Here is a 15777-nt window from a genome sequence, read left to right as displayed (position 1 = left end):
TCTCATCGTGCCCTGGCCAATATTTATCTCTCGACCGACGTTATTTAGAAACAGATTCCCTGGTCAATGTCACGTGGCGGCATGGTAGCCCGGTGGCTAGCACTGTTGCTTCACCGTGCCAGGGTCCCGGGTTCGATTCCCGGCTTGGGTCACTGTCTGTGCGGAGTCTGCACGTCCCCCCCGTGTCTGCGTGGGTTTCCTCCAGGTGCTCCGGTTTCCTCCCACGAGTCCCGAAAGACGTGCTTGTTAGTTGAATTGGACATTCTGAATTCTCCCTCAGTGTACCCGAACAGGCGCCGGAGAGTGGCGACCAGGGGACTTTCACAGTAACTCCATTGCAGTGTGATTGTAAGCCTACTTGTGACACTAATAAATATTATTATTTCTGTTTGTGGGAGCTTGCTGTGCACAAATTTGCTCGAGAGTTTCCCACATTACAGCAGTGACTGCACTTCAGAAATGTACTTCTCTGGCACCCTGGACTGCCCTGAGGTTGACGAAGGTGCTATAAAAAACTGCAGGTCTTTCTCTCGGCTATGTGTTTGGTTTGGTAAACGGAATAAACTGAGTTGACAAACTCTGGGATGAATTAAACTGCAGCTCCTTAAAGGGACGCTGCATCGTGGTAAACAAAATCTCAAAAGAAACTTAAAATGGAATGTGACGGGAGGGGTCGATAACACACCTCAGTCCCCTGCAGTGCCCACCGGGCACGGAAGGTCGGTGGGCACTGTGTGTGTGTGTGTGTGTGTGTGTGTGTGTGTGTGCGCATTATCGTGAATCTGTGTTTAATACCTGAGAATCTGATGTTTGTTTTAACCTGTTGTGCTTCAGGTGTGATCCTGGGTGCAGTGTTTGGGTGCCTCCTACGCATGGTGCCAGATCTAGGCCTCAACTTTCTCCTTCTCGTGTCCTTTCCCGGTGATATTCTCATGCGAATGTTGAAGATGTTGATTCTCCCGCTCATCATCTCCAGTCTGATCTCAGGTGAGAAAGCAGGACAGTCGCCGTACCCAAATCGTCCGCCTTCATCCTTTCCCTGCTCCCGTTCTTGCGCACTCGCAATACCTGCAGGTCGCAGCAGCAGCCTCCCTCACCCCACCCAGCACTTCACTCACTCTTCAGCTGCGAACATGCGGGCTATTCGACTATGGAATGCTTTGCAGTCAACCCAGATCCTGTTCACGCTTAGGGAGAGCTCTCCCTGCTGGAGCTTACCATCTGGAAGCTGTGGTTTATTGGGGCAACCTTCTTAGCAACACCTGCAGGGTTATGGGCGAAGAGCAGGTTAGTGTGGCTAACGGGGCAGCTCCTTCAAAGGGGCCAACATGGGCACTCTGGGCCAAATGGCCTCTAACCTGTGCGCGCACGTAGAGCCCCGACAGGCGCTGCGCCGACTGCAATCGTCGGAGCGGCATTGCGTGAATCGCGCACCCCCCCCCCCCCCCCCCCCCCGGTGATTCTCCGACCCGGACCGGGGTCGGAGAATACCACCCGGCCTCTCCCGTTTATGCTGGAGGTGAGGAGGAATTACTTCCCACAGAGTGCCGTTGGTATTTGGAATTTTCTTCCTCCGTGAACAATGGGGTTTGGATCATTGAGTATATTCCAGGTGGAGTTGGACAGATTTTTGATCGACAAGGGAGCTCAGGGTTATGGGGGACAGGTGGGAAAGTGGAGCTAAGGCCTCAATCAGATCAGCCATGATCTTATCGAACCCCTCTTGATCAATAAGGGGATCAGGGGTTATGGGGAGAAGGCAGGAGAATGGGGATGAGAAAATATCAGCCATGATTGAATGGCGGAGCAGACTCGATGGGCCGAGTGGCCTAATTCTGCTCCTACGTCTTATGGCAGAGCAACTTCGAGGGGCCGAATGGCCTACTCCTGTTTCCATTCCATATAATCTTATGAGAGATGGACATGAATGTCCCACTGGATATTAACTCAGAAAACATCCCTCAGGTTTTGCACCCATCTTCAGCCAGTCGTGATATCCATCAGGTAATATTCCTGCTGGGTTTTCTCTCTCAGATTCACTCATATCCACCCTGCATATCCACAATAAACTAACAAGGGGTAACTAGTGGGCAGCACGGCGGCACAGTGGTTAGCACGGCTGCCTCACAGCTCCAGGGCCCCAGGTTCGATTCCCCGCTGGGTCACTGTCTGTGCGGAGTCGGCACGTTCTCCCCGTGTCTGCGTGGGTTTCCTCCGGGTGCTCCGGTTTCCTCCCGCAGTCCGAAGATGTGCAGGTTAGGTGGATTGGCTGTATTAAACTGCCCCTTCGTGTCCAGGGATATATAGGTTATGTGGATTGGCCATTCTGAACTGTCCCTCAGCGTCCGAAGATGTGCAGGTCAGGCGAGCTTACCGGGGAGGCCACCCGGACCCCTGAATCCGCTCCGGCATTCAGTGTGATCACAGCTGATCTGATCCAAGGAAATTCCCCGGGGTATGGTTTTGACTGAAGGCCGATATCAGGTGTGAGGAAGCAACGCAACAAAAGTGGCGGCCTCGTGACTTCAATAAGACCCAAGAGAATAAAAGGGAAAAGGGGCGGCCCACAAATAATGAATGCGACAGGAAAAGGGTCGGAAGAATAGGGCAAATTACTCCACGTTGGAGAGAGGCAAGACAGTTTGATGCTGTGGGTGAAATGATTTCGTCAGGATTTACAAATCTCTCGCATTTCCCCCATCTCTCTCCCTCTCTCTTTCTCTCTCCCCAGGTCTCTCCAGTCTTGATGCCCGGTCGAGTGGGAGGATGGGCTCGCGGGCCATGGTCTATTACATGTCCACGACCATCATTGCCGCCGCTCTCGGTGTCATCCTGGTCATTGCCATCCACCCGGGCAACCGGAAGCTCAGGAAGCAGATGACCGTGATGTCCAGGAACCCCGAAGTGTCGAGTTTGGACGCCTTCCTGGACCTCATCCGGAATCTATTCCCGGAAAACCTCGTGCAAGCATGTTTCCAACAGGTGACCTTCCTACAGATTAATCAGACGCTTATTTTGCCCACACCAGGTTCAAAGTCCGAAAACGACTCGCATTCGCATAGAACCTTTCCTGGCCACTGCATGTCTCATTGGACATTGGAGAGAATCCCTCTACACTTATGCAAAGAGTGCCATGACATTTTTTTACACGCATCTGACAGATCAGTCTTAGTCTAACATCTCGGCTCCCATTCCACAGGGAATGTCAACCTTGAACTTGTGCTCCATAAGACCGTAAGACACAGGAGCAGAATTCGGCCACTCGGCCCATCGGGTCTGCTCCGCCATTCAATCATGGCTGATATTTTTCTCATCCCCAATCTCCTGCCTTCCCCCCCATAACCCCTGATCACCTTATTAATCAAGAACCTATCTATCTCTGTCTTAAAGACACTCAGTGATTTGGCCTCCACAGCCTTCTGCGGCAAAGAGTTCCACAGATTCACCACCCTCTGGCTAAAGAAATTCCGCCTCATCTCTGTTTTAAAGGATTGTCCCTTTAGTCTGAGATGGTGCCCTCTGCTTCTAGTTTTTCCTACAAGTGGAAACATCCTCTCCACGTCCACTCTATCCAGGCCTCGCAGTATCCTGTATGTATCAATAAGATCCCCTCTCATCCTTCTAAACTCCAACGAGCACAGACCCAGAGCCCTCAACCGTTCCTCAAAAGACAAGGGGCGGGATCCTCCCATTTGAATGCAGAGTCGCCATGCCGTCGGAAACACCGTCGCGTTTCACGACGGTGTGAACGGGCCGCTGGGAGTACCGATTCTGGCCCCTCCAGGGGCCAGCACGGCGCTGGAGCGGTTCACGCCACTCCAGCCTCCCATCCCGGCGCGAACTGTGCGCCGTGGGATCCGCGCATGCGCAGTGGCCTCCCTCAACGCGCCAGCCCCGACGCAACTTGATGCGGGAGTTCAGGGGCCGGCGCGGAAGAAAATCGGCCCGGGGAGCGAGAGGCCGGCCCGCCGATGGGTGGGCCCCGGTCACGGGTCAGGCCCCATCGGAGACCCCCCTGGGATCGGAGCCCCCCCTCTCCCCTCCCACAGGCCACCCCCGACCCTGCGCGCAGAGTTCCCGCCAGCTGAGACCAGGTGTGGACGGCGCGGCGGGATTCTGCATTTTTAGAGCGGCCTCTCTGCCCATCCCGGCCCGAGAATTGGCGGCCTGCGACCGGCGTCGCGCCAAAAGCGCCGGATCTCCGCTCCGCGGAGAATCGCCTGCCGGCGTGGGGCGGCGTGGCCCAGTTGTGGGGATTCCCCGGCCCGGCCCCGGGCTGGGACAATCCCGCCAAGCTCTTCATTCCAGGGATCATTCTTGTGAACCTCCTCTGGACCCTTTCCAAGGCCGGCACATCCTTCCTTTGATACGGGGTCCAAAATGTCTCACAATACTCCATATGGGGTCTGACCAGAGCCTTATACAGCCTCAGAAGTACATCCCTGGTCAGGCCTCTGGAGCGAGTTAATCACCCGCAAGTCAGGTTATAGCAAATGTCCACTGATCCATTCTTAGGCCAGCTAGAAACACAATCTTGTTCACTAACCATGACCCAATGAATAAGATTAAATACATTTAATACCGTAAGAAGTCTTACAACACCAGGTTAAAGTCCGACAGGTTTGTTTGGAATCACTTGCTTTCGGAGCACAGCTCCTTCATCAGGTGAGTACATTTAATACACACCAAATATTTTGTAACGAGTTATGGAAAATGCTTAATGATTCATATCCATAAAATTCCGACAGTGCAGAAGGAAACCATTCGGCCCATCGAGTCTGCACCGACCCGCCGAAAGAGCACCCTGCCCAGGCCCACTCCCCCGCCCTTTCTGTAAACCCACCTAACCTGCTCATGTTTGGACTGTGGGAGGAAACCGGAGCACCCGGAGGAAACCCACGCACACACGGGGAGGACGCGCAGACTCCACACAGTCACCCGAGGCCGGGACCGAACCCTATCGCTGTGAGGCAGCAACGCTAACCACTGCGTCACCGTCAACTATCATCGACTTCAAATGGTGTAAACAAAATAAATGATCGCACTTTGATTGGACACCAGAGGGAGCGCACGGCTCTGACAGCCGAGGTTGTGAGCGATCAACGCTCACCTCACTTCACTCGCCCTCGCTTTAAGAGCAAATCACTTCAGCCAATCCGGGAGGAAAAAAAAAACGACACGGATGGAAATCAGCGGAATGTGGCGGCCCTGCGCCTGTGCAACGGGCAATAGAATGTCGTGTGGGCCCCACTCAGAATCCAGAGGGGCCGCAATGTGGCCCCCAGGCTCTGGGTTGCCCACCGCTGAACTGGAGTAAAGGTCCCAAAACACTGTCCCATCCAGCATTCCGAACTGCGGCCTCCCCAGCCACATTTTAGCCACACCCAGCATTGAGTTCTGGGCCAGGCAGCAATCCGAGGCAGCTCTTCTGAATCACTGGAAACGAATAGTTTCATCTCCAACCTCACCCAAGTCACGTAAATTCCTCCATGGTTTCTCCCATCCTTCAGTTGTAAATTCCTCGGATAATCTGACAATCCTCCATTCCGTTCCTCTCTGTGGCCCCCGTTAGAGGCAGGCTCAAGCTACGTTGGTTCTAACCTCCAGAACACTCTCCCTAAATACCCCCTCCCCTCCCTCCCTCCGCCTTTAGGCGGCTTCAGCTGCCGGGGTCCTGAGTTCTGCATTTCTCTCCCTCACCCTTTCTCTCGCTCTCTAAAACCTACCGATTTAAGTATCGCAGAATGACGAAATTGCCACGGTGGAGAAGGAGGCCATTCGGCCCATCGTGTCTACTCCGGCTCCCGAAAGAGCATCATGACTTAGTGCCTTTTCCCCATTAACCCCTGTACTGCACATTGTTTCGATTCAAATAATCATCTAATGCCCTCGTGACTGCCTCGATTGAACCTGCCTCCACCACACTTCCAGGCCGTGCATTCCAGGTCCCAGCCACTCGCCGCCTGAACGTGCTTTCACTCGCATCACACGTTTGCTTCTCTTGAAAATCACTTTAAATGTGTGCCCCTCTCGTCCTTGATCCTTTTACATGAGAAAACAGTTTCTACTCGTCTCCTCTGTGAGTGAGCTTGCCATGATTATCTTACCCTGTGGCCTATTGACAAACATTGTCAGGTAAGACTTCCCAACCTTGGGGAACTTTTACTCCATTAAAGGCGCAATACGAATGCAAATTGTTGGTGTAAGTCATCAAGATAGATGTCCTATGGGTTGGGCGAACAATATTATTGGCCGTGACGTTGACTTCAAGTGTGACTGTTGAAAGTGTCTCCATGGGCTGGGTTTTATAAAATGTAGGGTATTGGGAGCAGGGGGGGGGGCTTAAAGGTCAGGTCCAAACCGACCAACCTTAAAGAAGGCTGCCCCGCAGCGACCACGAGCAGCTGAGGGTCGGACCGCCACCCGTGGGTGCGCGAAAGACCCGCTCTCGAGAGTGGCCGGCCACTTTGGTCAGAACTCAACGGTAGGCCCCTGTGGGGGCTGCAAGCGGGCCCATGGATATCGAGGATGTGAGCCTGACCCACGTAAATCCTTTAGGTTGGGGGGGGGGGTTTTGAATCAGGTACTGTGGAGGATGGGGAGCGCAGAGGGGAGCAGGGGGTAATTTTAGTGACCAGGTGGGGAGCACAGGCGTGGATGTGACATCTTGTGTGGGTTGCCCACGATGCACACAGAACAACGACCCCCCCCCCCCCCCCCCTCCACCCCCACAACCGAACGTTGTGTCCTTCCCCCGACCTTCCTGCCTTTTCGACAAAGTTGACGAATAAAATGGCCTTCCCACTCTTGCCTTCCGCTACACGTCTTATTACGGAGTGGAGGCCGATTGATTAGCCATTAAGGCTCTCGAGAGGCCTAAAGGCAGGTGAGCTGGTGGGCACCTTACCCGCCACTCCCTACCCCCTCACCCCTCCCTGTTACGGGGAATGGATCGGGGGTGGACACAGGAATGTGGGGGGAGGGGGGGGGTCTAGCCACCTGACATGTGCGCGTTGCGCCTGTCTAAACCACAGTGTGTCTTAACCTGAATTCTGCAGCCTGCTTGCCCATAGAACCTGACCACTTTTCCCAGCATCCCTTGCTGGACACCACTTTAGGTGGTCACATGGGGAGGAGGCCACGTTAAATGCAGCTTTACATCATCCTTGTCATTAGCTGTTTGGTATCTAAACCATGCTCTGTGGTTGTCAATTCCTTGTACAGGACGTCTTTAAATCAGCGCCAATTGGATTGGCCTACTTCCATTCTACTGTTGCCTGGGTAACCATTTTAAAATCATCTCTCTGCATGGATTAAACAATCCCAGCATGCATCTGGTGTGGCACCATATTTCAAATGGAATTTAATAAAAAAAAGGCTATTGTTCGAAATTGTTTCAGTAATACGCTTATTTTGCTAACCAAATTGATTTGGGCCCCTCAACTAGGTACAAACAGTATCAAAGAAGGTTCCAGTCTCTCTCGCTGATGACACCAAGTCTGACAACATGACTCACGCCCTCATGGCCAACGCTTCCTACCGGAACGGAACCCTCCCTGGTGTCAATGCCCGACATATCTTCGTCACAGAAAAGCACCTGGAACTCAAATGGGGCATGAATGTTCTAGGTACGGCGCTCGGTTCACTAGCTAATTAACTCAATTGATTTCACAGAGGGATTCTGGGAAACAATGCCGCCATATTGGAAGATGGGAGTTCCTTCACTGGTGATGAAGGCAAAGGCCAGAAGATGGAAGAATGGTGACCGACACTTGCACAGAGAGGGCCCCAGGGTTAATTCTGTGCTCAACCTTGCGTTCTTGTTTTATTAATGGAGCCCATAACTGGGGCTACAACTTTAATAAATGTCTTAATGGGAGAGTACTTCAGGTGTGATATTGGAGTGGAAGGATAGAGGATAATGCTGTTATTCCCTTCCTGAGGAAATTGCAAAATGTAAAAATAAATATTGAGCACAGATAGCAAGAGAATTTATAGACTGTAAACCATATGGTGATTGTACACAGTGGCACTACCTCGATAAAATTTAATCCACGCTCCAAAACTGAGTTACACTAGATTCACTGGACTTATTTTTGCTGAAAGCACCACTCGCCAATCTCTGGCACCACCTCCGGCCTCCGGATGATCCAGCACACCAATAACGGTGTCACTGAGCCCACCCCCGCACCCCACCTCATAGGGGCAGGGCACCGATCCCTGGAATGGGCATGATGCCACCTGGGCAACTTGGTACTGCCAGCCTGGCACCTGGCATTGCCTCTTGGTGCCCTGGCACTGCCAGAGTGGAGGCGAAAGCTGGCAGTGCCAGGGTGCTAAGCTGGCAGTGCCAAGGTGCACAGGTGGTATCGGTGCCAGGGTACCACTCTGCCCAGAGCCCAACTACCCACGGGCCCCCGATCCCCCTGGGAGACCCTTCCAAGTGCTGGTACGCCTGGTCCACGTGTGTGGGATCTGGTGCTAGACGGCGCCCGCTCGGGGTCTCCGAGGCGAGGCCATTCGATCCCGGGTGCTTGGTAGAAACAGCCTAGGCGTACTCAAGTGAGACTAACAACTCACTTGAATATGCAAATTTGGATCCTAACCTCATTGGGCGGGATGCAGATTGCGAGGCGTGACGAGGCCGGCAAACCTTGCGAGGGGCATCCTGAGTCGGGTGCAGGGAGCAGGCGCTGGTTTAGCACTGGGCTAAATCGCTGGCTTTGAAAGCAGATCAAGGCAGGCCAGCAGCACGGTTCAATTCCTGTACCAGCCTCCCCGAACAGGCGCTGGAATCTGGCGACTAGGGGCTTTTCACAGTAACTTCATTGACGCCTACTTGTGACAATAAGCGATTCTCATTTCATTCCATTTCACTTCCGAAAGATGGCGCCCAAGGTAAGACAAAGAAAAGCTGTTCACGTTAGCTGATGATACAAGGGCGAGGGGGGACAGAGATTTAAGATTTTGAGCAAGGGATGCAAGGGGAGGGGATGTCACAAAGAGCACATTTAGGCCGCGAATAGCAATGAGCTGGAACTCGCTGCCAATGAGAGTGGTGGAAGTGGAGATAATTGATGATTTCACAAGGAAATTTGAATGGACACTTTGAGGGTTACGGGGATAAAGCAAGGGAAGGGGATTGCCCTACTGGGGGCCAGCATGGACTCAATGGGCTGAATGGCCTCATTCTGCACCATAACGACTCTTTGACGCTTCACAGCTCATCAATATCTCAATTGGCCTATCTTTCTTTAATGTCTAATAGGTCTAGTGGATCAGAAGGTTCTGAATTGAATCCTAATCTTTGCTGAGTTGGCTAATCCCAGCGTGACAATGACTGTCGCGGCGACAAAGGCAAAACTTAATTACCATAAAATTTACAGTGCAGAAGGAGGCCATTCAGCCCATCTAGTCTGCACCGGTCCTTGAAAGGAGCACCCTACTTAAGCACTCGTCTCCACCCTATCCCCATAACCCAGTAACCCCACCTAACCTTTTTGGACACCAAGGGGCAATTTATCATGGCCAATCCACCCAACCTGCACATCTTTGGACTGTGGGAGGAAACCAGAGCACCCGGAGGAAACCCACGCACACACGGGGAGAACGTGCAGACTCCGCACAGACAGTGACCCAAGCCAGGAATCGAACCTGGTACCCTGGAGCTGTGAACTGACTGTGCTAACCATTGTGCTATCATACTGCCCTAATTCATTGACAGCTCTTTATTTGAATTAGAACGTCAGGGCATTGAAGGCTCTTGAAGCAAAGATGATCCACCCTGTTCTAGCCTGATATTATGACCACCTTATTGTACTTCTAATTACAATTGTTTGACTTGTGTTGTCTTTTGCCTCCTAGGCCTGATCGGATTCTTCATTGCGTTCGGTATATGCATGGGGAAGATGGGAGAAAGGGCACGTGTCATGGCCGAATTCTTCAATGTTCTCAATGAGATCATCATGAATCTGGTTTTAATGATCATGTGGTAAGGCTGGTTTACACCACGCGGAAAGCTAGCGTGACGTGCAAGGGTGGAGGCCACCGAATCAGGCGTAGAGGGAGCTGGTGGGTGGGGGATATATGTGTGCAAATCATGAATAAGTGGCAGGGCAGGTTGAGAAAGTGGTTAATAAGAGACGGAAGGATCCTGCGCTTTATAAATAGAGGAAAAAGGAAAAGAGGTTCTGGTGAACTTTTATAAAACACTGATTCAGCCTCAACTAGAGCACTGTTCTCAATACACACTTTTTCGGAAGGACGTGCAGGCATTAGAAAGACTGCAGAGAACAAAGGAGACACTGTAGCACAGTGGTTAGCACAGTTCCTTCACAGCGCCAGGGACCCGGGTTCGATTCCCGGCTTGGGTCACTGTCTGTGCGGAGCCTGCACGTTCTCCCCGTGTGTGCGTGGGATTCCTCCGGGTGCTCCGGTTTCCTCCCACAAGTCCAAAGATGTGCGGGTTAGGTGAATTGGACATTCTGAATTCTCCCTCCATGTACCCAAACAGGTGCCGGAGTGTGGTGACTAGGGGCTTTTCACAATAACTTCATTGCAGTGTTAATGTACATGTGACAATAATAAATATTTTTATTATATTATTAATGAAAATGGTTCCAGGGATGAGGAGCTGCAGCTATGTGGATAGATTGGTGCGTCTGGGGCTGTTGTCCTTCGAGAGGAGAAGGTTGAGAGGAGATTTGATCGAGGTGTTCAAATCCATGAAGGGTTTGGACAGAGTCCAGAGAAACTGTTCCCGTTGGCGGCCAGTTCGAGAACCAGGGCACCGAATTCAGGTGATTGGCAAAGGGAGAAACGGCCAGGAGTTAGGACGGGGAGCGCGATGCCCCCGTGTGTGGTGGAAGCAGATTCGACCAGGACTTTCGATAGGGAATTCGATCATTGTCAGAATAGGATTTTCAGGGTTGATGGGAACGGTGAGACCAGCTGAGTGGCAGCCAGCCAGCATGGGACATGGTGGGCTGGATGGCCTCCTTCTGTGCCAGACCTGTTGGAGATTCTCTAGGTTCTACCGTGCCTTTCACAACCTCGGGACATCGCAAAGCACTTTCCAGCCAATGCGGTTCTTATGAAGTGTAGTTGCAAAGTAGGAAAACACAGCGACAAATTGGGGCACAGCAAGATCCCAAGAGCAGCAATGACTCTCTTATCTGTTTTGGATGATGTTGGTAAAGGAATAACTATCATCCAGGACATCAAGGAGAACACCTCCTGCTCTTCGTTGTACTATGGGATCTTTGAGAAGACAGAGGTGACCAGCTGAAATATGGCACCTCTGACAGTGTGGCACTCCCTCAGTACTGCGCTGGGCCCATGAACTGAGATGAAGTACTCTAGTCTCTTGGGGTGGGACATAAACCCACAATCGTTTGCCACAAGAGTGGCTCCCATTGAGCTACAGCGGAGACCTGGTTTGCCCTTCAGAAGGAGAATGGTGGGCCTGGTGTATCATTGACCACGATGGCCCATCGAGGATCTCCACCCTGAGCAAAGGAACCATCATGAATCTTGCCTCACCCAAATAATAAGAATAATAATAATCGCTTATTGCCACGAGTACGCTTCAATGAAGTTCCTGCGAGAAGCCCCGAGTCGCCACATTCCAGCGCCTCTTCGGGGAGGCTGGTGCGGGAATTGGGCCCACGCTGCTGGCCTTGTTCTGCATTACAACCCAGCTGTTTAGCCCACTGTGCTAAACCAGTCCGGCCACTGGGCAGCCAATCAAAGCAGAGACCAGGCTGATGAGTGGTGTGTTCTGTTTGGCAGGTATTCTCCTCTTGGGATTGCCTCTCTGATCTGTGGGAAGATTGCAGAGATCAAGGACCTGGAGGTCGTAGCTCGGCAGCTGGGAATGTACATGGTGACCGTGATGGTCGGTCTAATCATCCACGGTGCGTTCATTCTGCCTTCCATTTATTTCATCATCACGAGGAAGAACCCACTCACATTCTGTGGTGGAATATTTCAAGCCTGGATCACAGCTCTCGGAACAGCGTCTAGGTACAAACTGACTCTTGTGTCAATCAAAAGAGGAAGCAGGTGCTTTTTTTCAAGGTTGATTCCAAATGTTAACTATGCTGAACCTGTCCTGGGAGTGTTTGCTGGGGACGGTGTAGAGGGAGCTTTACTCTGTATCTAACCCCGTGCTGTACCTGTCCTGGGAGTGTTTGATGCGGACAGTGTAGAGGGAGCTTTACTCTGTATCTAACCCCGTGCTATACCTGTCCTGGGAGTGTTTGATGGGGACAGTGTAGAGGGTGATTTACTCTGTATCTAACCCCGTGCTGTACCTGTCCTGGGAGTGTTTGATGGGGACAGTGTAGAGGGAGCTTTACTCTGTATCTAACCCCGTGCTATACCTGTCCTGGGAGTGTTTGATGGGGACAGTGTAGAGGGTGATTTACTCTGTATCTAACCCCGTGCTGTACCTGTCCTGGGAGTGTTTGATGGGGACAGTGTAGAGGGTGATTTACTCTGTATCTAACCCCGTGCTGTACCTGTCCTGGGAGTGTTTGATGGGGACAGTGTAGAGGGAGCTTTACTCTGTATCTAACCCTGTGCTGTACCTGTCCTGGGAGTGTTTGATGGGGACAGTGTAGAGGGAGCTTTACTCTGTATCTAACCCCGTGCTGTACCTGTCCTGGGAGTGTTTGATGGGGACAGTGTAGAGGGAGCTTTACTCTGTATCTAACCCCGTGCTGTACATGTCCTGGGAGTGTTTGATGGAGACAGTGTAGAGCGAGCTTTACTCTGTATCTAACCCCGTGCTGCACCTGTCCTGGGAGTGTTTGATGTGGACAGTGTCGAGGGAGCTTTACTCTGTGTCTAACCCCATGCTGTACCTGTCCTGGGAGTGTTTGATGGGGACAGTGTAGAGGGAGCTTTACTCTGTATCTAACCCCGTGCTGCACCTGTCCTGGGAGTGTTTGATGGGGACGGTGTAGAGGGAGCTTTACTCTGTATCTAACCTCGTGCTGTACCCGTCCTGGGAGTGTTTGATGGGGACAGTGTAGAGGGAGCTTTACTCTGTATCTAACCCCGTGCTGTACCTGTCCTGGGAGAGTTGGATGGGGACAGTGTAGAGGGAGCTTTACTCTGTGTCTAACCCCATGCTGTACCTGTCCTGGGAGTGTTTGATGGGGACAGTGTAGAGGGAGCTTTACTCTGTATCTAACCCCGTGCTGTACCTGTCCAGGGAGTGTTTGATGGGGACAGTGTAGAGGGAGCTTTACTCTGTATCTAACCCCGTGCTGTACCTGTCCTGGGAGTGTTTAATGGGGACAGTGTAGAAGGAGCTTTACTCTCTATCTAGCCCCGTGCTGTACCTGTCCTTGGAGTGTTTGATGGGGACAGTGTAGAGCGAGCTTTACTCTGTATCTAACCCCGTGCTGTACCTGTCCTGGGAGTGTTTGATGGGGACAGTGTAGAGCGAGCTTTACTCTGTATCTAACCCCGTGCTGCACCTGTCCTGGGAGTGTTTGATGTGGACAGTGTCGAGGGAGCTTTACTCTGTGTCTAACCCCATGCTGTACCTGTCCTGGGAGTGTTTGATGGGGACAGTGTAGAGGGAGCTTTACTCTGTATCTAACCCCGTGCTGTACCTGTCCTGGGAGTGTTTGATGGAGACAGTGTAGAGCGAGCTTTACTCTGTATCTAACCCCGTGCTGTACCTGTCCTGGGAGTGTTTGATGGGGACAGTGTAGAGGGAGCTTTACTCTGTATCTAACCCCGTGCTGTACCTGTCCTGGGACTGTTTGATCGGGACAGTGTAGAGGGAGCTTTACTCTGAATCTAACCCCGTGCTGTACCTGTCCTGGGAGTGTTTGATGGGGACAGTGTAGAGGGAGCTTTACTCTGTATCTAACCCCGTGCTGTACCTGTCCTGGGAGTGTTTGATGGGGACAGTGTAGAGGGAGCTTTAATCTGTATCTAACCCCATGCTGTACCTGTCCTGGGAGTGTTTGCTGGGGACAGTGTAGAGGGAGCTTTACTCTGTTTCTAACCCTGTGCTGTACCTGTCCTGGGAGTGTTTGATGGGGACAGTGTAGAGCGAGCTTTACTCTGTATCTAACCCTGTGCTGCACCTGTCCTGGGAGTGTTTGATGGGGACAGTGTCGAGGGAGCTTTATTCTGTATCAAACCCCGTGCTGTACCTGTCCTGGGAGTGTTTGATGGGGACAGTGTAGAGGCAGCTTTACTCTGTATCTAACCCCATGCTGTACCTGTCCTGGGACTGTTTGATGGGGACAGTGTAGAGGGAGCTTTACTCTGTATCTAACCCCGTGCTGTACCTGTCCTGGGAGTGTTTGATGGGGACAGTGTAGAGGGAGCTTTACTCTGTATCTAACCCCGTCTGTACCTGTCCTGGGAGTGTTTGATGGGGACAGTGTAGAGGGAGCTTTACTCTGTATCTAACCCCGTGCTGTACCTGTCCTGGGAGTGTTCAGTGGGGACAGTGTAGAGGGAGATTTACTCTGTATCTACCCCCGTGCTGTATCTGTCCTGGGAGTGTTTGATGGAGACAGTGTAGAGGGAGCTTTACTCTGTATCTAACCCCGTGCTGTACCTGCCCTGGGTGTGTTTGATGGGGACAGTGTAGAGGGAACTTTACTCTGTATCTAACCCCGTGCTGTACCTGCCCTGGGAGTGTTTGATGGGGACAGTGTAGAGGGAGCTTTACTCTGTATCTAACCCCGTGCTGTACCTGTCCTGGGAGTGTTTGATGGGGATGGTGTAGAGGGAGCTTTACTCTGTATCTAACCCCGTGCTGTACATGTCCTGGGAGTGTTTGATGGGGACAGTGTAGAGGGAGCTTTACTCTGTATCTAACCCCGTGCTGTACATGTCCTGGGAGTGTTTGATGGGGACAGTGTAGAAGGAGCTTTACTCTGTATCTCACCCCGTGCTGTACCTGTCCTGGGAGAGTTGGATGGGGACAGTGTAGAGGGAGCTTTACTCTGTATCTAACCCCGTGCTGTACCTGTCCTGGGAGTGTTTGATGGAGACAGTGTAGAGCGAGCTTTACTCTGTATCTAACCCCGTGCTGCACCTGTCCTGGGAGTGTTTGATGTGGACAGTGTCGAGGGAGCTTTACTCTGTGTCTAACCCCATGCTGTACCTGTCCTGGGAGTGTTTGATGGGGACAGTGTAGAGGGAGCTTTACTCTGTATCTAACCCCGTGCTGTACCTGTCCTGGGACTGTTTGATGGGGACAGTGTAGAGCGAGCTTTACTCTGTATCTAACCCCGTGCTGTACCTGTCCTGGGAGTGTTTGATGGGGACAGTGTAGAGGGAGCTTTACTCTGTATCTAACCCCGTGCTGTACCTGTCCTGGGAGTGTTTGCTGGGGACAGTGTAGAGGGAGCTTTACTCTGTATCTAACCCCGTGCTGTACCTGTCCTGGGAGTGTTTGCTGGGGACAGTGTAGAGGGAGCTTTACTCTGTATCTAACCCTGTGCTGTACCTGTCCTGGGAGTGTTTGATGGGGACAGTGTAGAGGGAGCTTTACTCTGTATCTAACCCCGTGCTGTACCTGTCCTGGGTGTGTTTAATGGGGACAGTGTAAAAGGAGCTTTACTCTCCATCGAGCCCCGTGCTGTACCTGTCCTGGGAGTGTTTGATGGGGACAGTGTAGAGCGAGCTTTACTCTGTGTCTAACCCCGTGCTGTACCTGTCCTGGGAGTGTTTGATGGGGACAGTGTAGAGCGAGCTTTACTCTGTATCTAACCCCGTGCTGCACCTGTCCTGGGAGTG

At 52.1% G+C, this 15777-nt stretch overlaps 1 protein-coding gene across 1 annotated transcript in view; it reads left to right on the top strand.

Annotated features, from left to right (window-relative positions):
* The window catches only part of LOC140403978 (excitatory amino acid transporter 2-like), a 189899-nt gene that overhangs the window by 133074 nt on the left and 41048 nt on the right, over positions 1-15777 (top strand). The window contains exons 3-7 of the mRNA XM_072492288.1: positions 835-987; positions 2732-2982; positions 7448-7628; positions 9865-9991; positions 11791-12024. Of these exons, the coding sequence (XP_072348389.1) occupies positions 835-987; positions 2732-2982; positions 7448-7628; positions 9865-9991; positions 11791-12024 (946 nt within the window). The remainder of the gene's footprint in view (positions 1-834; positions 988-2731; positions 2983-7447; positions 7629-9864; positions 9992-11790; positions 12025-15777) is intronic.

Source organism: Scyliorhinus torazame, chromosome 29 (assembly GCF_047496885.1).
Source record: "Scyliorhinus torazame isolate Kashiwa2021f chromosome 29, sScyTor2.1, whole genome shotgun sequence".
NCBI lineage: Eukaryota > Metazoa > Chordata > Chondrichthyes > Carcharhiniformes > Scyliorhinidae > Scyliorhinus > Scyliorhinus torazame.
Note: the sequence above shows the minus strand (reverse complement) of the source record. Positions and strands in the feature narration are given on the sequence as shown.